The 24712-nt window shown below is 40.6% G+C and overlaps 1 protein-coding gene across 4 annotated transcripts in view; it reads right to left on the minus strand.

Moving 5' to 3' along the window:
• Positions 1–518: 518 nt before the first annotated feature.
• Positions 519–24712, minus strand: part of dock6 (dedicator of cytokinesis 6) — a 31554-nt gene continuing 7360 nt past the window's right edge. Inside the window, exons 9-50 of one of the 4 annotated variants that reach the window (XM_026164564.1) lie at positions 24484–24633; positions 23303–23383; positions 22932–23088; positions 22253–22383; positions 21127–21220; positions 20849–21011; positions 18072–18189; positions 17400–17470; positions 17172–17310; positions 16948–17049; positions 16756–16842; positions 14760–14991; positions 13805–13969; positions 13487–13659; positions 12740–12841; positions 12340–12426; positions 11921–12016; positions 11654–11794; positions 11320–11433; positions 11052–11222; positions 10358–10497; positions 10073–10242; positions 9808–9959; positions 9317–9499; positions 8497–8623; positions 8324–8408; positions 8098–8194; positions 7847–7981; positions 7406–7558; positions 6832–6990; positions 6613–6713; positions 6341–6533; positions 5518–5661; positions 5295–5426; positions 5161–5175; positions 3706–3831; positions 3528–3617; positions 3213–3449; positions 2984–3127; positions 2743–2849; positions 2480–2653; positions 519–1810 (exon numbers count right to left, since the gene is read on the minus strand). In XM_026164564.1, coding sequence (XP_026020349.1) covers positions 1768–1810; positions 2480–2653; positions 2743–2849; positions 2984–3127; positions 3213–3449; positions 3528–3617; positions 3706–3831; positions 5161–5175; positions 5295–5426; positions 5518–5661; positions 6341–6533; positions 6613–6713; positions 6832–6990; positions 7406–7558; positions 7847–7981; positions 8098–8194; positions 8324–8408; positions 8497–8623; positions 9317–9499; positions 9808–9959; positions 10073–10242; positions 10358–10497; positions 11052–11222; positions 11320–11433; positions 11654–11794; positions 11921–12016; positions 12340–12426; positions 12740–12841; positions 13487–13659; positions 13805–13969; positions 14760–14991; positions 16756–16842; positions 16948–17049; positions 17172–17310; positions 17400–17470; positions 18072–18189; positions 20849–21011; positions 21127–21220; positions 22253–22383; positions 22932–23088; positions 23303–23383; positions 24484–24633 — 5481 coding nt within the window. In that variant the 3' untranslated portion in view covers positions 519–1767. Of the gene's footprint in view, positions 1811–2479; positions 2654–2742; positions 2850–2983; positions 3128–3212; positions 3450–3527; positions 3618–3705; positions 3832–5160; positions 5176–5294; positions 5427–5517; positions 5662–6340; positions 6534–6612; positions 6714–6831; positions 6991–7405; positions 7559–7846; positions 7982–8097; positions 8195–8323; positions 8409–8496; positions 8624–9316; positions 9500–9807; positions 9960–10072; positions 10243–10357; positions 10498–11051; positions 11223–11319; positions 11434–11653; positions 11795–11920; positions 12017–12339; positions 12427–12739; positions 13401–13486; positions 13660–13804; positions 13970–14759; positions 14992–16755; positions 16843–16947; positions 17050–17171; positions 17311–17399; positions 17471–18071; positions 18190–20848; positions 21012–21126; positions 21221–22252; positions 22384–22931; positions 23089–23302; positions 23384–24483; positions 24634–24712 lie in introns of those variants that run through there. The other 3 variants (XM_026164567.1, XM_026164565.1, XM_026164566.1) reach the window with 3 other exon arrangements.

The raw sequence follows: 24712 nt of genomic DNA on the forward strand, positions 1-24712 counted from the left end.
CCCTGCAAGAGGATGTCGCCAAATAAACAAATACAAATAAAAAACTATATGTAATCATAATGGTACTGTAACCCTTGTGAATGTGCAGTAAATATGTGATGAAATAATTATTCTTAATTATAACTGTTAATTTTAAGTTATAACATCTGAAAAAGAATAGTCTACAACATTCAAAAGTATTGAGATTCATAACTAAAATTAATACATGCAAATTTAGTAATAATTACTTGCAAACCTTGTGTATGTTTCATGTAGAAACAGGAATGTAGAAATGCCACTATGTTACTGTCGTAGCCCCGTTGTTAGAGTAGTTTTTGTAGTATCACTGTGGTCTATGGGTATTAAAGATGCTTCCCATACCATAATATGATACTGACTGCTGAAAAGCGAAGAAACCATGTGTGAAAAACATAGATTTCCAGTAACAAAACTGTTAATGTGAAACAGTGTTAAAAATAGTAAACACATTACTACATGAATTTACATCGTAAGACCCATAAATAAAGGATGACCAGGAGTGTAGGGAGAAATATTTAATAGAAGACAGTGTAAATAAATAAAAAAAATTGCCTATCTAATCGGTAAAAAACAGTTTCCAGCTCTGTAAAATAACAAAAGCACATATATTTTAGTAGTTACAGTGTTAATGTGCTGCAGGTTGTTTACAATAGTGCAATTTCATAGATACAGTAGATGGAGATTTCTACAATAAATGCAAACCACAGAGGTGTATACATACAAAACATTTGGTCTTATACAGAAGCGCATAACAGTCAAACGAGGACTTGTTTACGCAGTCATAACATATTCAGTTATCTATCTATCTATACTGTAGTATGATAGTGAATGTCGCAGTTTGAACATGCCTGTGTGAGTAAACGAGATGGCCTGTCTTTAGACAGTGCTTCTGTGATAAACATCTGATACGAATGCAGTGCTTTTCTGAGAGTTCACAGTTTTAAGAACACATTTAAACATCCCATCGAGTCAGTCTCTCCCACACATTATGAGCTCAATCATATCAAACCTGGACCTCCACAAAAAGCAGCCCACCAACTCTCTTTATTGAACCCTTTATAACGAGAGATGGGCAGATAAATGTTACGACTTGAGGGAGAAGGAATGTCAGTTATTTGGTCTGTTGATAACAAAAGAAAACTCCCTGGGACTATTTAATAACAAAGTCTGGCAGTGATCACTACCAGGGATTAAAAAAAATCTCACAAATTAAATAAGTCCATGACACAAAACAGACAACCTAAGCCTGTTCAAAAGCAGACACTCGAAGCTAAAGAAAAACAAATGTAAAACAGTGCACTAAAAACTAAAGGTAAAGTCAGATCAGGCTCTGAGAGATTACTTTGGGTGGATAACTGTAAAAAGCTTTCTTTAAACGCTGCCATCTTAGAGCCTTGCTCCAAATGACAATGTTTACAGAGCAGATAACCTTCCTGCATAAACACCAGAGGGGTTTTTTTCCCCAAAAGAGGTGTGAGAGTGGTGGGGATGGTAGGGCAGCGAAAGAGGTGACAACTTACTGTGTGTGCATAGAGGGACTGGAAGGGGGAGGGGGGTGTTAAGACATGACTAGGTGGCCAAGGGTGATGAGTGTAAAATAACGAGCTAGATGAAGAAGAGGACGGTGAGTTTGTGTGTTCCTGCTACAGTTGGTGTGCAATGCAGTGGGGGGAAGGGGGGACAGACGGTATGAGATGGTGCTAATTTTAAAAGCTTGTTGCTTTGTGTCGCTTTGCAGCTTTCTGTGGCTCAACAGTCGACTTTGCGGAAACTCGACCTACTGTAGGAGTTCCTGCAAGAGAGGGGGGATAATTAGTAGGAATACTGGTAAAAAGATTTTTGTCAAAATCAAAAACATATTTTAGCAAAGATGTAGTTCATTTTTATTTCATTTGAGCCAAAAAAATGCCACCCAAGGAGTGTGAAAGTTGTCCCACTAAAAGCTTACATGGCTTTGAGTCAGCATTGTGGTTCCAAGAATAATAATGATAAACCCCTAATGTAATATAGCGGACCAATGGAGCTCAAAGTTTGTGTTAATATTTTAAATATCTGGGATTTTACATTTCTCTGTGCTGCAGCATCGGTCTGGCAGGTGCTGTTGACTGTAACTGTTTCTGATTAGAAATCAGTCCACATGCAAACACAGAGGTGCAGCCAGAAGATGATGAAAACCAAAAGTAACATATGGTGATAGTTTCCATAGTCAAACAGGCTACAGCAGTTCAAGAAGTGCATCATCTTTTATTAATGACTGTGGAATAAAATGTGACACATTTGAAATCACTGAAATGTGTCTGCATGTCTGCTCACTGGTGACATGCAGAGCATATAGCCTGAAGCATGACACAGTTTTACGTTCCTCTTATGTTAGCTTGATGTGCTTGAAGAAGCAGCATGAGATCATTTTATGCGTCTCTGTGCGTAGGCGTGTGTGTGTGTTATTAATGTCTCAAGTTACCGTTGTGTTTGCAGAGTCGGAGCTGGTAGGGTTCTGTAAAGCTGGGGGATCTTGCGGTTGATGAGAGGACCCAGAGCTTCTTTCAGTTTATGATAATTCCTTTCTAGCTCTCTGTGGTACTCTTTCTGATCTGGCCCAATCAGGGCTTTATTCTTCCTCAGGGCATCTTCACACCTGCACAAAAAAGAAAGACACAGGGAGTTGGGATTTGTTTTTATTGGCTACACAACAGTCTTTGTCTGAGACGGAGATCATGTCAGTACCTCTTAGCGAAGTCTTTAAAGCAGAGGCGCAGTTTGTTGTGATGACGAAACAGCTTGGGGTCATCAGGAATGTCGGCGAGAAAGACCTGCGCCACCTCAAGGGGGCCCTGTTAGGGGAGACAAACAGTTACATATTAGCTGAGGAATTTCTGCCACTGCTTAAAACACTAACCCAGACTTAAAGCTCTGCTTTGATGTTATTATTATTCCAGGGGGACCAGCATTTCAATTATTTTATCACCTGGTTGACAGTGGTGCCCACACAGCCCTGGAGCACCATCTGAAGCATTTTAGAGTCTGCGGGGTCTTGGTTTGTGGCGAAAGCGAGCTCCTGAGTCTTCTTCTGCATATCTTCAATCGCCACCTCAATGGGGACAAGAATAATCTGGAAAGCCAAAGATGTAACAATGAACATACATCATAATGTCTACATTTATTTAAAATCTGATCCCTCCAGTAGAGACACCCACCTCCTCCTTGTGGATAACATTGATCCGTGTCTTGATGTAAGGGAAGGCGTGAGACGTTGTCAGGATGGTTTTGCGTTTGTACTGCTCGTGCAGGTCGCCGTGAGCGCGGCCGTCCAGAGTGAAGGGAGTGCAGTACATGAAGGTACGCAAGTTGTAGTTCTTGTCAAAGTAGGTGATTCTTTCCTTCAGCTCATATGTGTCAAAGTAGGGCTCGACATAGGTGATCTGCAGGTAAGCCTGAAAAAGTCATCAGTACAGTTAGACATTTTTAAAATATACATATTCTTTAAGCAACAAACATACACATCTCTTTACCTTGTTGGGATCGAGTTTGTTTTTGTCCACTGGGTTGGAGTCTTTGATAATTTCGACCACCTCATCCCCAAATTTCTCTGAGTAGAACTCCTGTGGGCCAGAGGCATTCACCTTTAGACATATGTTCCTCATAAATCATTAAAGACATCTTTATTAACATCAGGAGGAGTTAACATGCCTCAAGTCTGTGCGATATCTCAGCTAACTTGGTGATCGATGGCTCCTTGTAGACAAATTCTTGCTCATCCAGATCTCCGAAGCGACAGCCATAGAAACCCACTCTGAAGTAGGTCCCAAACATTCGCTGAACACTAAAAACAAGACAGAAAACTTAAACGATTAAGGAGTGCAGAGCATGAGTGAATTAAAAGCAGCTGACACAGAGCTTACGTGGTAATAGTAGAAAAAAAAATACCCCGTTTTAATTCATGGACTCATTATCTGACACTAAAGACTTGAAATGAAGATTTTTTTTCTTCACAAACTAAAATGTTTAAATGACTGAGCTGTTTTTATTGAGGACTCAACAACCTTGAAACAAAGACCAAATCTGTCATACAAACGTTAGCATACTGTTTTTCCACTAGTACATAAATGCTGAATGAATGAATAGAAACACAAAAACAGGAGGAACAGCATTATGCGACACTGCAGAATAAACTCACCACGAGTAATGTGTTGTACAGAAATGTTAGCTGTTTAACCATTAGAAAAAATGCAGTAAAAAGTACTTGGTAACAGTGTGATAACAAAGTGTCAGTAACTAAGTAACTATGCAATTATATGCTAATTAGGGGTCATCATAGTAAGCAGCCATATGGAGGTGTTAACAAAGCCTAAAATGTGAAATGTAAACTAGAAATCTATCTGAATAACCAGAGTTTATTTTTTTCCTCCCAATCATGATCCATGGTTGTTATACTGCTGTTGTATTTATGCGTTATCCTATTTAACTTCTGTGCCTGATTTTCTGTTAGTGAAAAGGTCTGGTTGATGTTTGGAAATTATATAGTTATTGGATGTGGATATTGGTGGGGCCAATGACTGTGTCCGTTCCTGAGGGCCACCCTTGTAAAAAGAGCCAACATGGCCACCGCCTACCACAGAGGATCATTTACTTTCTTCTCTCTCTCTCAACCGGCCACACCAGTGAGCCGCCTTTTCTTTGTAAACGTTTTCTCTTGTTTAGTTGTTTTGGGGCTGAAAGCTGTTTGGTTTTTTTCTTTTAGTTAAAACAGCTGGTTTGTAAAATGCACACAGATTGTTTTCACCCTGACACTAATTTATATTCCTGTGTTTGCAACACCAGTGATGAAAAACAAAACAGCATTTACTGTTTGTTAACGCTTTGGATTTGGGAAAACAGATGCTTTTCATGTTGTGGGAAAATACAAATTCATGCTCAGAAGTAGTTTTATTACAGCAGGACTGCAGCACAAATTAATTAATACTTGTCTTAATTCTACTCAACCAAGTGATAAAGTAAGCTTTGCATCACTCACCAGTGGCCATGTTATTGACACAGGAGGGGAGAAGAAAACAAGCCAAGGGGAAGAAGAATAACATTGTCAACAACAACTGCTGAATGTTTTACTTTAAATTAGATGCTCTTAATGTCAGATTAGTTTGTTACCTCCCATCCTGAACTCTGGAAAAGATGAGAAAAGAAATAAAGCACATAAGAAGGGAATTAGGATAAAGATAATTAGCTAGAAACGAATTCCTTTGTGGATTGCTGGTGATTTCAGGATTAAGCTGTCAACTCACTTGGTTGTAGACTTTATTAAAGGCATCTTGTAGCTTCCCGTGGACAGTAGCCAGCTTTTTAAAGTCTCTGTTGGCTTCATGGATCGGGAGCAGAATCTTGTACACTTCATTAATGGCCTCATACATGCCGGCCTGCAGTTACAGCACAATTAAATAGAGATTTTAACACAAATCATGTTAATGCTGGAACCTTGTGCTGTTTGTCAGTGAATGTGAGTCATACCATATTAAAAGAAGCAGCTGCTTGCTCGAGAAGCCCCACCAGGCCAGACTCACTGAAATACTTCCCAGCACAAATGCCCTCCTCCTCTGGCGACAGAACGTCATCGGATACTGCCGACTCCTCTAATACGTTGGATGAAATATTCTGTAGTAAAAACAGACAAAACAGAATAGGAAAAAAGTTAACATCTGGTCATACACCCACATGTTTTATATGTCTTTTAAGTAAAAGTTTCATTTAGGCCTGAGTCACACAGGTCTAGACACCCATTAGTGAAGATCTAGTAACCACAGGTCACAAGAGTCTCAAACCGGGTGGTGAATAGTTGTTGGAGGTTTCTGGCAGTCGCTGCAAATTCAATTGCTAAAACTCAACTCACACAAGTCCAGAGACCAGTCAGCCATCACCTGGCAACGACAGGTCATTTGGGAAAAATTTGAATTCTCTACCCAGTTAGTGACTGGTTGCTGGAGGTTTCTGGCAGTTTCAGTTTCAAACTGGTCACAAAGAGGTATACAGTGCCTCAGTGAAAGATTACAGTTGCTTTGACTGTGAGCAGATTGTCGCGGTTGCCCGTAGTTTGCATGGAAAACATCTCCTTGTCAGATAACTGCCAACTACTTTCCAAGCTGTAGTGAAACAGTGAAAACTGTAACACGCACCAGATAAGGAGACAAATTTTTGTGCCTTTTGAAACATGTTGGCTGCAGTGTTCAGGCAGGTATCAGGAGGTCACCGACTGTGACCGAGGCATTAGACTAAAATCATTGTGACCTAGCCAACTATTTGTAAGTAGAAAGGTTTAAACAGAATACACATTGACCTGAAATGTGACACAACCAATGGGCAGGTAGCGACAATCCTCCAGCATGTTGAGATACTCCGCTACCAGAGCTGCGCTGTGGACCAGACAGTGGGCTGCTTCAGCATGGTTCCCTCTCTCTGAGTGTTTCCCTGCCATGTTTTGAAGCCACGTTAAGCGCAAGTCAGGGGAGTTCTGGTAACCTTTAGCAATCCTGAAAAGAGAAAATGAGAAAACACTTTAGGTTTTATTTTATTTTTGATTTACAGCCACTCTGATGGTTATTCCAGTACCTGTACATTAGGTCGATAAGCATCTCTGGATCGTGCTGATGCTCCTTCATCTTCACAGTGTCAGTAAGAATCATGTGCAGGTTGAACACCAGATCCTGGACCTGCAGTTTCAAACATACATATACCAAATGAAAAAAAATGTCTTACCTGTTCCACCAGCTTACCCGTTCCACGAGCTTCAGCTCAAAAACTGTAAACAAGATGATGGTTGCTGTCCACCTGCTCTGGGAAAGGTGTGTCCCGCAGCTCTAAGTCCTCTTCGGCATATGTCAAGATTGTCTTGAGAGACCGACGAAGATGCTCTTCATTAAAGTTCTGCGATGTTCCCACCAGTGAGGACAGAGACATGGTGACCTGCATCTTTACTCGTGCAAAGTTCTACAAACAAAAACGTAGCTCAGTGTGACTTACAACATCAGTAATAATAATGGATTGCATTTATATAGCGCTTTACAATTCCACTATTCATTCACTCTCACATTCACACACTGGTGGAAGCAAGCTACACTTGTAGCCACAGTTGCCCTGGGACAGACTGACAGAAGCGAGGCTGCCTTATCGCGCCATCACCAGTAGGTGGTAGGTGAAGTGTCTTGCCCAAGGACACAACAACCAAGACAGACAGAGCTGGGATCGAACCGGCAACCTTCTGGTTACAAGCTGAGCTTCCCAAACCTGAACCACAGTCGCCCATTACAGTCTTGAATTACGGTATAGATGCATTTTGCTGACATGTCCACAGTAATGAAAGAACATCAAAGTATTTCACAGATAATGAAACATCTTAACATACATTTCCAATCTCGAAGTTCTGTCTCATGAGCAGGTAAAGGGATGCCGAGGCGTGACTTCTGACAGAGCCGACACTGCTGCTGCAGTGACGCAGGAGACGCAGGCACAGGTCTGCACAAAGCTCCGTGTCCTCCTCAAACAGCATCTCTGGGAACTATACACAAAAACACACAGCGTCACTTCGTACAGTTCACCCCGCTGCCACCAGAAATTAAATATGGCCCACTTGCTTTACTTTTCAATACAAAAATGTAACACAGATGTCATCAATAAAAATGAGTAAGCAGAATAATGCCAAATAGGAGTAAAACTATTAATACCAAAACATTAATTATTTGTGTTAATTCATTAATTTGTGATTTTTTTATTTTTTTTTTGCTGGAAAGGACAATAAAAAAAAACCTGAAAACTTGTGTAATTGCTAAAAACAAACTGCACTTACTTTGAAAACCAGAGCTCTCTGTGTATTGAAGCAATGCTGCAGAAAGAGGGCGCTCTGGTTTCCTGCCATGCTGTGAAGAAGTACTCTCAGCACTCCACCTAAAACACTTTCTTTCAACTCTGATGCAACCACAGTCTGAAAGAAGACAGGCACACAACAAGCAAAGGATGTTTATATAGGAGGACAGCACTGTATGTCAACCACTGGAAAGGTGGTGTCTAAACAGATTTATTTAATTCTCATTGTTTTACCTTGACTATAATTTCCAGTGTGTCCAGTACTATGAGAGAGGCCTCAGTAGCTAGGTTTCCATCCACCACAGACTCCTGTTCCACCTCAGCCTTAGTCCTGAAAGGTGTCATTTTACAATCATGTTACACAGAAACACACATTTGACATAAATTATAATCCAAGAATATTTGTAATTTTCACAAGGTGAGCAGAAGAACCAAATCTATATGTCTGTAAAGCACATACTTGTCGACTCTGTCTGCATTTGTTCTCCAATGAGTTACGTTCTTTTTCCACCTAACGTTCTCCTGGCTGCCATAAGGGCTCCTTTCTGTAAGAGTAAATTTCCTTAAGCACCACAAATATAAATTGCTTCAGACATGCACGACGCAAACCTATGTTTCTGTTGTGCTTCCCACCTCTGTGACGCCGAACCATCTCCTGACGGGCTCCGATTGTGCCCAGTATGGCTTCTTCAAGTCGTGCTTTCATATCCTGAGACTTTTTAAATGTCAGGCTATTGATCCGCTCCAAAGTCTTCTTCCCCTACAACGCCCACCAAACATCAGAGGACAAATAAATCATAAAAAGGTAGCATACAAATTGGGCAAGTTTACCCAGAAATTTCTCTGACAGAGAAAAAAAGACTATATTAAAAGTGGATAAAAGGGAAAAAAAACTGGGTAGAAAGCTGCTAAGAAATGGACTTTAGAAAGGCAAACAATTTAAAAACAAACAAACATAAAAATAGCCTTCTGTCCTATTGATAATTTATAGAGTAAACACAGCTAAATAGACTACTGTGTGATTTTGCAGTGCTATGTAAACAGTAATGGAAAATACAGTAGTAACCCTGGATATGATGTCTGAAGTCCAAGTGCCTCAGTGTACAATGCATTATGTATAATGTATCGTATCAAATATACTTTTCAGAGACAGAAGTGAGGGCATTCTCAGCCAGCAGTAACTGACCAGCACAGATCTGTTACATGCTGCCACAGACATCATTTTTGCAGTAATGGTTAAATTAAATCTAATTTTTAAATAACAGCTAATTAAACCATGAACATTAACTCATTGCCTTCATAAAAGCCCCATCAAACAGGAGAAAAAGAAGGAAAATGAAATTTAATCAATATTTGCTCTGAACTAGATTTCTTTGAAAAAAAAAATCAATTTAGAGGAATTTAGCATCTCCCTGAATGAACTGTGAATCTTGATGGTGCCCATTTATTATACCTTGTATTCAAAGCAGGACACACAGAGATGCAGCAGATCTAGCAAGCGGTTGATTTGCAGTACAGACAAATCTGACACCCAGCGCTCCAGGAGAGCTGCATCTGCATTCTTCAGCACCCACAGGAAACACACCAGCAGAGTCCTACTGCACTCGGCGGACAGAGAGCTGGACTGGCGCCCCGCCTGGTAACGACACGCACACACACAGAAAATCGGTGCCAATCTTGTAATCCACTTGAGTATAGAACAAAATGGCTGTTTAGAGAAAGTTATAGCAAAGGACACAGAGCCACCTACAGGTGAAGAGGAGCAGTTGTTCTTTAGCTAAAGAACAACATGGAAAGAATGCAAATGATATTTAAATGGGTGAGTGTTGTGTGGTGTGACCGTCTGTCAAACTGAAGCAGCAGTCGCCCACACAGAGGCCACTCTGTGACCTGTCAGTCTGTAGGGCTCTGGGGAACACTATGACCCTTGCTGCTATCACTTACCACTGTGGGCAGTGCGAATGGGTTGGCTTTGGCGTGCTGCAGAGGGGAGCCAGCGATTGCCATGGCAACAGACTGACTGATAGTGCTGCCACTGTCTGGGTCAGCATCGTCAGCGTGGGTGGATGCATGGCGGACCCGAGAAGGCGAGGAGTCTGCAAGGCAATAAGAAAAGCGCTCTCAGGTACAATAATACTGCAAATATAACAACATCTTCTCGAGCAGGTGGAAAATCATATTTATGGGCTGCTCATATTGTTCTGCTGACCAGAGAAGTCATAGAGTTGATGTAGCGTCTCCATGACGATTGGGATGAGAGGCAGGTAGAGCTGAGCCATGTGGGCTCTGACTTGAGGGTCCCTGTAGCGAGGGTCTGCATCGTGGCTACACAGCAGGGAGTGAACGGCACTAATGGCCTTTTTATGAAGGAAAAAAACCCTGTGGGTGATAAACAAAATCATCATAATCTTTGTCATCTCTCATTTTATTTCACGTTAAAGTCTGAATCGATGTAAAGTCTTGATCAGCTTGTGAGCAGATACTAAAAACCCACCCTTCACCATCAGGGTCGAGGATGAGTGAGAGCTCAGACAGCAGCAGGCCGGACAGGAAGTGCTGCTGGCGAAAAGGGACGGAGAGCTCAAACATGGTGGCCACGCCCTGGTCTTGCACCATACTGGAAAATGCTGAGCTCTGTGGACACAAGGAGACATAGTTAAGATGACACAGAATTATAGAGAAATGACTTTAAGTGTGGCTGACATTAATGTTATGCAATGGTTTGTGTAGGAACACAGTAGAAGAGTTATTCTCGAATTTTTGATGACTGCAAATTTAAGACATCATTTATTTATTAAGGAAAATAAACAGCTTTAGTTAGTGTTTGTAGTGTATTTGCTAATTTCATAATTTATGTTTGTATTTTTGAACCAAGAGGAAGGCACATTTTGACCCCAGCGGTATTTCTGTTAAGAAACTCTAGCTATGATGCCCAGAACAGAAGAGTTGGAATTCAAGAAAAATCCTCCCAAAATGACACAATACAGTGTATTGCATTCTTTCCTTGGCTGACTCAAGGGCTGCAAAAAACATCCCCAAGGGCCATGACTGGAACTTTGAGGACACTGATGCTATGAGTATGCACTTATTACAGAGGGAAATTAGCAACATTTCAATTTATCCATTCTCTTTATGTGAAATTTTTTTATTTTTATAATTTGTCTATGATGGATAATGTGCTGTAGTACCTGTGATGTAGTGGAAGAAGTGGAAGGAGAGGGGGAGGCTGGGGGGCTCAGGATTGAGCACGGCAAGTTGAGGATCACATAGTGCTCATGGCTGCAGACAATACGAGTGAAGTCCATCCTCAGAGCATTCAGAGAGCTGGGATTCTGGGCCGTGTGCAACTTGTTGGCAATCTGTTTAACATGCAGTTACATAGAAGATACAATAATGTGTGTGGGAGTCTCTGAGCGTATCAGATTACAGGAAAATAGGAAAAAGTGCAATGGGGACCTGTTTGTAGTAAGAGCGGATGAGGTTGAAGACAAAGCCCCGGTCCATGAGAGACAACAGGTCACTCAGGAAGAAAGCCAGACTGCTATTTAACCTCTCCACAAGCTCCACATCCTGGAAGGGGAAAATTCATGTGAGAGAAAGAGGAAGAGTCTTGGTTTACATTATATTAGGTTGTATATTAGGTTTGAATCAAACAGCAATGCTCAAGCTTTGTATAAAAGATAAGGGAGAAAAATAAAGCCACTATAGTTTTTGTTGGCCAGTGACCTAAATTGTTATCAAGAAATGAATTCAATTTCTAGAATATGGGGTAGCTCTCAGGATTTGGTACCTTGTGGTATCGGCTGGCAATGTCTGCACTGATGGCACACACAAGTGCAGCGATGTCATCCACAAAGCGGTCTGGGAACCGCTGACGCCTGGGAACATCCAGTTTTGAGGTCAGGAATAAGTGGTGGGCCATGCTCTTTGTCTGTAGGAGGGGATACATAAGAAAATGGTTTGCAGACCTTAAGTTTTGTTTTACTGCATTCTCTTTAGATTTTTGCTACTTAGAAAGTGGTGTACAATTATTGCAATTTCAAAAAGGAATGCTTACCATCAGTTGGAAGAAAAGCCAAGCTTGTTGCAGTGCCGCTTCCCTCACTGTGCTGGTGCTGACCACCCACTGTAAAGCCAGCTCCTCGTGGAGCAGCTAGACATGAACCAACAACAAGCTAGTTCAGTTTGGTCTAGTTAATTGTATTTGAGCTATCAAGATTAAAATAAACAGTTTCAATGCTATTAGGAATACTTCATAAACAGTAACTGCAGGTTATAAAGGTTTAGGAGTACGAACTGATAGTTCTTCATTCCAAAAAGATCTAAATTTTCAATTTTCACATTATTTCCATGTAGATCTGTGTTCAAATCGCATGATTGTTGATGAATGGTAATGATATTGGAAGTTGGTGAATGATATGATATCACAAATGTGTTAGTTTGTAACTTTTACAGTTAGTTAGATGCCAGTTTTACCTTCTTTGCAATCTGCCTTGGGGGAACTGAAAACAAAGCCACGCTGTCCAGAAAGGCAGACATGCGATTGCAGCTGCGGTCGTTTGCCTGACATGGAGTGATGGTGAGGTGAACACACACAGATGACGTGAAAATGGGTGAATGGAAATGGGTGGGTGGCCAGAGAACTTTCTATGAACTCCTAACAAGCCCCAGGCAGAACTTGTGCCTGTTAGGCAGCAGAGAGGATGTACAGGGAGTAGATAAAAAGGGGTGACAGGTGGGCTGAGGCGAGCAGAGAGAGAGCCAGACAGACACAGATGCAATGGAGGTAAGAAATGACCCGCGAGAATTGATGAGAGGCAGTGCAGGATGGAGGTGGAGGAGGTAAAGGTGAGGATGAGGTGAAGGGATTTGGCACCTGCTTGAGCTCACAGCTGGAGTTGGGGTTCCGGCGTAGCACAGATCTGGAGCCCCCAGGGGCATAAGCAGAGTTTACCCAGGAGTGGGAGCGGTCAATGCCCTGCCATAAGCCACCAGAGACACACACAAAAACACACACAGAGTGTGGCAAGAGGCAAGAGCACAGTGAATTAAGAGAGGGTAATTACTACATAAAAGATTATTTAGAGAAGAAAATCAGGAACGAAATAAAAGGAGACAAAAGCAACAAAGAAAAGAAAGCTGGGGAGAGGAGAATAAAGGACTGAGGTACTGCATTAAGTAAAGGGATAGAGGCACAGAGAATTACTACATTGTTGTCTAAGCAGTGAGACAGACTGTTTGCACAGAGTTCTCAGTTAACCTGAGTTTATTGAATCAGCTGTGAAGAGTCCAGAAACTACGATTACAACAAAATAACAGAGTGATATTATCTAAACAGAAACTAGAAAATAAACAAGTGGTTTCATAAAGACAGAAAACACAGACCATGTTTTCTGTGTAGCCAGACTGTAACAACATTCATATATTTTACTTAATGTAATTGAAATACTAGGGGAAAAATGAGACACTAAGCAAATATAATAAATGTGAAAGTAAAGCAACAGCTGCCTATGATAAGTTTGACTGGTACACATTTCCTGCAAAACATAAGACCAACAAAGTGCAAAATATTTAATAACCTAACTTTAATCTCCTTTAAAATGACTTGAGAAGTGCAGCATACCTTGCTCCCCATGATCCTTTGCACCTCCTCATCAGGAGAAACTGGTGTGCTAGCCAGGTCTGGGTTGGAGTTGCTAATGCTTTTGGAACGGGACAGGTGCAGACTGCTTGGCCGCGCTGTTGCCCTTGATAAGGTAGCGTACTGCATTGGCATCTCATAGGACTGGGTGCCTGCTACTCGGGGAGAAGGAAAGGACATAGAAGTTAGCAAATAAAACAATAAAAAAAAAAAAACCCCTGGCACTTTATGGTCTAACAAAAACCATTTTTGTTCTTTCAAATGAAAATAAAGGTTTCACAGTTAAGCCTGGTGACTCACCATTCGGTGGCAGGGTAGGCTCGGCAGTGGGCAGGCGGAAGCAGTAATGGATGTAAGATGCCAGCAGATTGTTGCGGCCATGTTGATCTTGGTTCCCTTCCAGGTTTTTGTGGATCTGATTGACCAACAGAGCCATGGCTTCGAAAGCAGCCCGACCCAGGTTCACTGCAGGTAAATTCAAAGTGAGTGCTTTAAAACAACAATAACCACAACCACAACAACAAAGGTAATGCTTGCCCTAAAGGTAACCACAAGTTAACGCATTTATTATCAGGTGCTAAACTGAATCTAGAATATCTGTTCCTCTGTTGTGTGTGTTAATGAAGTAAATTCCTCAATGTAAAGCAAATTAAACAGTTTTGTTTTTCATATCTTCAACAAAAAAATAATTATCAATAATCATATTAATATATATCTCTAAGAGAGTTATTACAATCACTCAAAAAAATGAGAATTTGCATTTTTGCCTAGTTTGCATAGAAAGTAGTGTTGTGATGTGATGAAAGAAGATAGATACATATTGAAAATTATGCTTGCTGCCTGTAAAAAGGCAATTACAAGAAAATGGAACAAGATAGACCCACCATCACAGGACGAATGGATCAAAATTATAGATGAAATACAAACCATGGAACAATTGACCTACAGAATCAATACCATAAAAAGTGGGAGAAATGGACTGAGTATATAAACCCAACAGGATAAAGACCAACACATTGATAATGAGAAATGATCAAACTGTAGAAACAAGGAGATCCAACATGTTTTTTTTGTTTTTTTTCTTTGGGGGGGGGGGGGGTTGTTATCCTACTTGTATTTATCTTTTTGTTGTTGTTGTTGCTTTGTTGTTTTGTTTTGTTGTTACCCCCTACCCTCCCTGTATAATGTTTAAAGAAAAACAATAAAAAGAAAGTTAAAAAAAGAAAAAAGAAAGAAGTGTTGACAGCCTCCTCACCAATCTGGCCTGCAATGACTGGAGGGTAGACAATGAGCTGAATGAGTTTGTTAAGCAGCTGATGCAAGAACCTGACACAGGTATCCAGCACAGCCCCTCTCAGCGCAGCCATGCTGGCCTTCAGCTCCCCTTCCATGTTTGCCTCAGTTATGATGACGTCCTTCAGGCGGAAAGGAAAGGAGTACTCCTCCAGGACATACACTAACGTGAAAAACTTATCCAGGTGAGGGTCCTAGAAGCACACATGCACAATGAATGATAAGTAACAGCTGATGTTGGTGAACTTTGATTTGGCAGAACACCTGAAATTCTAGAAGAGCAGGGTGATCCAGGGTGTGTGTGACCTTCCTTTTCTAAAGTGACATGAAACTGCATTTCCCGATGACCTGCATATATGTGAGCCAACAGGAGCCAAGCAGACTGTGACGTACATCAAACAATAAAATAAATTTCAAGTTTCTCCACTCTGAGCAACATTAATGTGCACCACACTTCTTTTGTTTTCCAGTTTACGCCGATTTACTTTGATACCATCTAAAGCCAACAAAATGATTGTTTTAGACATTAAACTAAACTAGTTTCTATAGACATATGCCAGTTACATCTATGACGCTTGTATATTAATTTAAATAAATGTGAATGCCAAACAGGATGGAAATACATTAAAAGTGAAATTATACTGTTTGAGGAAAACACTGATGTTTTACATGATGAAATATGTTTATACGTTTATAGATGTGAAAGACTAACACAAATCTAGTTTTTGATCTAAAAGACAGCCCATAGTCTCAAATGTGAAACTCAGTTTGCTTCGTACATACTTCCAGGCACAGACTTTAACTAAAGATGCACCCAGTGCAACTTTCTTGGTTTATTTCGATTTTTTTCTTAATGCTACCTACTGACAACGATTTTTACCTATTCTGATTTTCTTGGAGCTATTATTGACAGCTTATAGAAATAAAAACCAGCCTTTCTTCAATGCAAAATATTATTTTCATAATAAAAGAAATGATTGGACTTTAGAAGTTCCACCAAACTTTAGTAACTTACAGGATCCTCTCTAATTTAAACAAGTGAAAATAAAGTGTTCTGCTACTGGAACAAGGCACAAATAATTAACTGAAAATAAGTTGTTGTACATCCACCTTTACCTGACGTATTTCACCTTACCAAACAAAAGCAGGTACAACAACACAAATGTATCTACTTACATCACTTTCTAGTCTAATTATAGCTTCACCAGATAACAGGACATCGACCCTCATGTGTTTTCACTTGTCTCCATAATTTTCCTCGTATCTGCTTTGATCCGTTCACTGCTCGTGAAGCTGCTGGCTTGTGGCTGCTTCTAAATTCTGGATAGTGTTATATTTAGCAACTGCCTTTATTAGCTTCTTTCAAAACTCCATATTCAGCTTGGTCAGGGTGATTTAAATGTCTCATTAGATTTGTTATTAAGAATGTTTTCATGGTAGGCCCTCTGTGGTTTACTTTAGTGAACTTTGTGTCTTCACTTGCAGACAGGAGCCTCTACGCTAACAAAATGTTACTGCGTAGTTGTGAGCGCATGACTATTTGCCTGTGCTACTGAGTACGTTTTTGTGCGTGCACGGAAAGGACCAGCTTGTAATTAGGTACGTGAGACTGACTGTCACCAGTCCAGGACAAGGACAGGTGCATGTCTTTTAACTTTAACTGCTATGTTCCCATTTCTGTAGACTAACATTTCTATAGCTTCCACCGATGTATCGCAAATTGAGCAGCCCGAAAGTGAGCTCCTTAAAGACCAGGGAGTATTATTTTTTTGTTTTGTAGTAATAACACTAAAGAACATTTAAGACAATTCAATGCTTTTTAAGGTATTTTTGATAGCAGATCTATAAGAATTATAAAAAATTTTAAGGACCCACAGCCAAGCTATAATAGCAAATTGGGTCTTTACACGTGGGAGGAATAAGAAAGAGCAGTAAGTGTAAGAAGCGTATTTGTGTACCTGAGTGTGGACTGAGGAGGCCGCTTTCACTTCGACATTGAACACACCTTTGTGATTATCCACCCACTTCATGCCTGGGAGCTGAACCTGCCAGAGAGTGACACCCAACTCATTTAACACTCAGGCACACCACAAAGGAATAGGTGCTGGAAGAAGAACCAATGTTCACACAATCTCTTCAAACACACTCACGTCAGGGGTGAGCACCGAGTAGCTAGCCGGGGGCTTTTCCACAGAGACAGGCAGACTGAAAGAGCCGGTGCGTAGTCTGCCATGTTGCATCAGAGGGATCCACTGCAAGCAGAAAGAAAGACACGCGATCTCTAACAGATGGCAAGACAACAGATAGAACTATTGAACAAGTGAGTGTGTGGGTGAAAGTATTCAAGGAGAGCCAGCTGAAGGAGTGCACTCACCGTGTAGCCCACAGGAGTCTCCAGAGGAGTGTTCTGTTTGGGCTGGCAGCTGATGTGGTAAAAGGTGAACAACAGGTGGTGGTTGTCTGTCAGATTGGCAGGAATCTTCATCTTCATCTCCTCATAGAACTCAGGAGACCTTATGAGAAAGAGTTAAACAAGACATTTAGGAAAGAAAGAAAAGTTGGACAGACTTGAGCAGAGGCTTAACAGGTGAGGGAACCTTACTTGTTATGGTAAATGACAGGAGAGTATGCCTCTTTCATGAATTCTGCACAGCTCGATTTTCCAAAGATGACCTGTTTTTAAAAAAAGCAGTGCATAAATGCAGTTTTCCATAACCAATAAGGCATTCACAATGAACACCACAACTGTTTCAAACCCCAAACTGAGAACAGTTCACTCTGGAAAAATTTTTTTTCAAAGGTTTGAAAACTTTTCACTCATAAATGAAAGAAAGAGTGAATTTCAACTAGTTACACTGGTTGAGTATTTTGAGTAGTTTCTATGTTACTGTAACTGTGTCAGCAGCAGCCATGTTACATAACAAGCAATCCTTTTCTACCCTGCAGCTCTACATGGGATTGCTGTTATGGGATATGCAAAAGAAATATCCTGGGTGGAGTGCCACTTATAGTAAACACTATATAGTGTGCATCGTCCATGTTATACTAAATAAACCAAAAGAAAAGAAAATCAGAGTGATAACATGAAAGATATGCTGCAGGTCATGCATAACTAAATTCTTCTTCCTTTGCTGCTCACAAATATGTTCCTTTGAAGTTCCCGCTACTGAAAAAGACATCATATAGTATTTCTAAGCTTTTCTTTGTGGCTGGGATTTCATTTGCCAGAGAACATCACGGTCATGTTGCTTCATTATCCCCGAGTGTAACTCACCGCTAAGGCTTGACTGGGGTCCTCTCCTGCCATGAACTGTACTTTCACAGCAATGTTCCTCACTGAGCCCTGACGGCTGCTGAAGTTCAGACTTTGTGGGTAAACATAGAGCAGGTTCCTTAGAGCCAAAATAGGCAGAGAGAGAAAGAGAGAAAAATACAAGAATTTTAAAAGGCTGCATAGCCATGAAGGGAACACTTAATTCCTGTTATGATGTCAGCATGTGGCAATAAGATCACACCCCATTTATATTAAATATTTCCCACAACCTACAATATATAACAATCTTATTCTCAGAAAAGACAAGATCATACAAGCGCACATAACGGGAGTGTGACCCGAACCTGGCCTCACTTGATGAAAGTCACCTTAACCCCCATCCAAGTTAAACATTAGAGTTAACTCCTGTACATATTTGAAAGCTGACTTTAGCCACTTGTATAAAGGCACTGACACACCACGCAATCACATGTGATTGACATAACAATCAAACTTCGTGCACAGAATATAATACATGTGAAAATTTTCTTCGTTAAAAAAAAGCTACATATATTGCTATGCATGATGCACATGTTTGTGACCTAAATGACAAAATTAGTATCGCTACAGTCAAACTTCAAGGGAGGGTCACTGAGGCAAAGGCCATGGACAAGACCTGTGATCAGGCCAAAACCGAGCTAATGTTTTACCCTGGTATCGCACGTAGCCATGCACACATGCAATATAAGGTGGAGCAGCCACCCTCCATTCATCGCTGAGGGGCTGATGACACTGCTATGACAGACAAGTGCCTGTTTATGGCTTTCATTTTTGACTCATACATAAAAAAAAAAGCTTTATTCTGCACAGGCGCTATTGCTGAAAGATAAATCAGAAATATCTTTTGAACATCTGAAAGAACTGAGGAAACAACATTTATTATCACAATGCTCTGGAGCCTGTGCTTGCTTTTTGTGGCTGGAGCAGTGCACGCAAGCCCGGTCAGGAAGACCAGCAAGACGGAATACAAGGTGGCACCGCAAGAAGAAGTCAATGTGCTCATGTTTGGTGTCTTACAGTTTGGCGAATCCCTAAACTATGCTTATGAAACCACTGAGGCAAAGATAGCGAGAATCAGCCGGTCTTTGAAGAACACTGAGAGAACTCTCCAAAAGCTGGGGAAACAGACTGAGCAGGCTGCAGAGGTGGAGAAACAGATCAAAGAAGTGATACAGCTGCTACAGGTAAGAAGACATGGAAATATGTAAACAACAGATCCCCCAGGTGAAGGTGAAAGGCTGTGGTATTTGGGGAGAGATAATGTCTCAGAATTACAATCAAGGTTCAATCTCAGTACAGCATACGGGAGCAAACTTGAGGCAGAGTATATAAGTCGCCATCAGATTGAGGTGGAGACACAGAGAAGGAGAGAGAAAATGCAGCTTTTTGGTGACTTGTGAAAGCAAAACATTTTCTTTAAAATGCCTACATAAAATCCTGTATTGCTGTTATTATGTGGGCACTCACAGCCAAGACAATCATATTACTATTATTCACTTCATTTGCCTGCTGTATAAGGTTAAACCATACTCTAATATCCAAGACAAGAGCAAGCAAAATGAGTGTGAAAGCTACATGTAAGACTCTGGGGAAAGCAGCTGCCAGCTGCACTAAGGCTTTTGTTGGGGGAAGAGAATAATATAGGCACATCCTCTTTTGATAGGCCCAGATGGCCCAGCAACACGCTCAGACCACAAAGACTAAAGAATGGCTGACCAGCCTGGAGAAGGAAGAGCAGCAGCTGAGGACAAAAGTGAGCCAGTTGGAGATGTACCTCAGCAACTCTGTACCTCCAAGCATCAAGGAGCTGCAGGTAACAGAAAGCTGTACTCAAAATAGTTACAGTTCAGCATGAATTCTAACACTCCATCACTCCATAGTTGCTTTTGCTGGTTATTGCTTCATATTTGAACGCTAGTCATATAATCACTGACAGGTTATTTTAACTTTACTTCTGTTTGTAGGAGAGAGCAGAGGAGCACGACAAAGTCTTGCGAGGCTTACAGCTTTTGACTGAGCTCCAAAAAGAGGATATTGAGAGTCAGAATGAGCAGCTTGCCAAACTGCAGAAGATGGTAAATAACTTGTTCAAACTATCTGATATTCTTGATAAACTTTCCATGTTTTTATTTCATTAAATTTGCTACTTTGCTTCCCTCTTCCAGAGTGAAGTGCTGACATGATCCAGATCTTAACTCCATAAACTCACTGCACTCCCTTCCAACCTTGCTATGGATGCTATAGATCAACTGCACTGGCAGAAAATATATATTTTGGGTCCTTCATAATTACATCCTTGTTATCGTGCCTGTAATCTATATTTTGTGCATTATTTTTGTGTCTTTACATCAGTTTGCTTTGTAAATTTGCTTTTTAAAATAAGCTGTTAAATTATTAAAGATTGTGTTTGGTGAACCAGTATTATATGTATACGCTGTACATAGAATAAAAACAATTTGTTTGTTTTTTGTATTTTTATGCTCATATTCTACATGAAAATAACATTAGTAAAAAAATATTTCAGATTAAAAAAAAAATGCTGGAAAAATGTCTCTTTTTCTCCTTTAACTATTGACTTAAAGGTTGAAGAATATCAGATTCAGTCAAAAATCAATAATCAAATAGACACAAGAGGCCCAGACTAGGTCAATGTATATTTGCTTAATAGGTAAACTTACTATAAAACAAACATACACAGTGTGTTCATATGTGTGTGCCTTTGTAAGATGAACGCTCACCTATAGGTAGTGTGCGGTGTGTATACTTGGCGGGCGGGGAACTCCAGCACCTCTTTGGTTGGTCGAACACGCAGGTCTGGATATGGCTTCACATGAAGCAGCTCTGGTGAGAGGCAGTAATGAGGCAAGTCTGGAGCTGGAGAGATATCGATCTTCAACTGGGCTGAGAGGCAAAGCAGGTCGGGGATTAAAACAGAGACATATAAACAGTGCATCTAAAATCACCCATGAAGCTTTGGGTGAACCTTTCCTAGACAACAGAAACGTGTTGGGTTTACCTGTGACAGGCCTCAGGCGGCGCAGAACAGAGGACGGTCTGCGCATATCTGCAAGATACTTGTAAAGGTCTTCATCGCTCAGCCTATCCCCCTCCTTGGTAAACAAAAGAGCAGTTCTCTATAAAACTGTTTCAATTTTATTTGAAAAGCATTTTTTGATCATCCCTCTTATATGGATTTTTTTTAATATATATATTTAGAATAGGTCAGCGTCTTTGTTCAGTTCAGTCTTACCCTAAAAGTGGACACTGGGGAGGGAGTTAAATGCAGTCAGGTTTAGAAGAATGACCAGAGCACTGACAATTTAAGTGCACTGCCATGATTAAGAGGGTGTGTTAGAAACATGTTGCAGTGAGAGGAGTATGTCACATAGCGGACACGCTCACAGGCTTTGTTTCATTTGTCTCTACTAAATTAAAAAGAGTAAAAACAGGCTGCAGTTTTTCACTTTTATAAAAACTAACATTTTGGAGGGAAAGGCTTTTTGACAACTGACTTTAATAAATCACACCACATTCATGGATTTTACTAGGATAACATATAGCATATAAGTGGTCTGAAAAACAGGGTTGCCTTCAGGTTATGGTGACAAGTGTCCCATCGTTGGAAAGAAATGCACTCTTGATTCACAGTTATATAAAAAGGGATGTCTGCATAGACTGTGCTTTCACAACAATTCACTGATAACTATGGTGCAACAGCTCAGAGAGCATAATCTTTTTTTTAAAAGATTAATAATTAAATGGACAGTATTGCCCAAGGTTAGTAGAAAAAGTAGTTTTAAAGCACTGGGGCTATTTATTTATTCCCATGTCTTTTATTAGATACTGTTAATTTCATACTATTAATTCTATTTATATAGCAGCAATTCACAAGACAATAACTTTCTCTGGACACTTGTCATTATTTAAAGTAACAATGTGACAATAATATATAGAGAATTCCACTGATTACCTTTAAATAAGTGCTTGTTGACAGTAGAAAGAAAAATGAAACTCTACTTTTTATGCAGTTATTTATTATGTCTCACCTTTTGTTTCTATAGTGATATTCAACTACCCCATTCAAATAATGGGTAGTTTACCTCACTGTAAGGACAGATCTACACATGTGCACTTCTAAATACCTGCTTGAAGAAGTTGGTAACGGTGAGTGTTGCAGGACGGAAAGTGGCAAAGTTACACATGTCATCACCGATGCTCATCCGCTCGAACCCCTTCTTCTTTCTCTCGTTCCACGTTCCATGACCTTTTCGCTCTAGCAGTGACCCAAAGGTGTGTATTATAGGGACAGGAGACATTTGTTACTGTAATTAGGCAAATGGTCTGCATACAGTGATCAGCCACAACATTAACACCAGCTGCCTGATATTGTGTAGGTCCATTCCAGGTGCTAAAACAGCTCTGACCCGGAAACACGACCTCTGATTGTGTTTTGTGGTTTCTGAATCCAGGAAGTTAGCAGTGGACCCTGTGAGATTTGGAGTGTGGGGCCTTTGGATGAGTGACGATGCATTCCACATATGCACAGTGCAGAAACTAGGGCAATATTTTGGGATTTTTGAGTTCCTCAAGCAATTCCCGAGCATTTTTTTCTTTTGTAAGGCACACTGGCCAGCTGCGAGACGCTGCTGACATTGCAACAGTGTTTAAGTGGACAGCACACATCACACTAACATCTACACGAATGTTAGGTTTCCCAGCATCATGTTCCATTCTACCACGGTGATGCTCCTGTCAGTAGTTTTAATGTTGTGGCTCATCAGTGTACGTGCACATGAAATATATGTATATAATCAGCAGTACCAGAATCAGAGTCCGGGTCAGACCGATCCAGACCTCCCACACTGCTGACGATGTTGAGAAGGTGAATGGCCGTCCAGGCAAAAGGCATGCGAAAACAGCCGAGACGCGTGCACGACTGCTCTGCCTGAAGGCGCAACTTCTCTAGCTTTTCCTTGTGCTGCAGTGGAACAAAATATGATCTGAAAAGATACTGAACAGCCTAAAACATCTGCAAGAGCCAGTATTGGCTTGCCAAAGACGACAGTAAATATTGCAGCCACCCTGACAAAATTGAGTAATTCTTGTGACTAGACAGTAAGAGGGTCCCACGTGCATGGCGGCTGCAAGCTCTGAGCATTGCAACAGTTTAAAGAACATTTTGGCTCCATTACCTTAGATGAATCTGATTCTTTCATAACCATGTAGGGCTCACAGCATTCACTAATATCTCCTTGTTGAAGGACCTTTTCAAGCTGAAAAAACACATGCAAATGCACTTTTAACTCACTGAGAGCAATTATGTGATTTAAAGTAATATTTGTTGTTGATGTTCAGCGCTGTGAAAAAGTATTTGCACTCTTTTTCTGATTTTTTAGTCTTTTTGCATAATTGCCAAACATGTTTCAAATCATCAAATGAATTTTAAAATTACACAAAAATAACCTGAGTAAATACAAAATGCAGTTTTGTATTTAGTTTTTTAGCCACACCCAAGTGGCCAGCCCATTCTACAGACCTGATTACTGTTCAAGAAAATCAAGAAATCACTTAAATAAAACCTGTATGACCAGGTGAAGCAGGCTAAAAGATCTTAAAATGCATCAATGGAGGAGGAGGTCCGGGAGGTCACAAAAGAACTCAGAAAAACATCTGAAGAACTCTAAGCTTCTCTTGTCTCAATTAAGGTCAGAGTTCATGATTCGACAGTAAGAAAGAGACTAGGCAAAAATGGCACCCATTGTAGAGTTCCAGAGTCAATACCACCACTGACCAAAGAGAACACAAAGGCTCATCTCATACTTGCCAAAAAGCTTCGCAATGATCCCCAAAACCTTTAGGAAAATTCTGCAGACTGATGAGACAAAAGCTGAACTTACTGGAAGGCTTGAACCCTGTTACATGTGGCATAAAACCAAAACAGCATTTCATAAATGTGCATAATCCAAATGGTAAGCTGTTCGTGGTCAAAAACCCTACAATGTGGCTGAATTAAAACAATTGCGCAAAAAATAGCAAGCCAAAATTCCTTCACGGCGACGTGAAAGACTCACTGCCAGTTATGGCAAATCCTTGAATGCAGTTCTTGCTATCTTGGGTGGCAGAACCAGCTATTAGGTTTAAGGGGCAATTATTTTCTCACACAGGGCCAAGCAGGTTTGGATGGCTGTTTACCCTTAATAAATGAAACTATCATTTAAAATCTGCATTTTTATTTACTTGATTTATCTTTGTCTAATATTAAAATTAGTTTGAAGATCTGAAACATCCAATTGTGACAAATATGCCAAAAACTAAGAAACAAATCAAATGCATTTTCCCAGCACTGTACATGTGTAGTTGAGTTTTTCAGTACCTTAATGACCAGGAAAATGTCAGGAGAAGGGTATGTGATGGAGAAAATGGCAGAACGAGCCAATGTAGATATGGCGACATGAGGTGTATGGGGTTTTAGGAGTCCTTTCATCTGATCCGAGTTAAGGTCAAAGTAGAAATTCTCAGAGATCTGTTGGGAGGAAAGATAAGCGGGAATCAGAGGAGGCAGGGGAAGGAAAGATGATAATGGAAATGCACGTCAAGGGATG

The sequence above is a fragment of the Astatotilapia calliptera genome, chromosome 4 (genome assembly GCF_900246225.1).
Source record: "Astatotilapia calliptera chromosome 4, fAstCal1.2, whole genome shotgun sequence".
Taxonomy (NCBI): Eukaryota; Metazoa; Chordata; class Actinopteri; order Cichliformes; family Cichlidae; genus Astatotilapia; species Astatotilapia calliptera.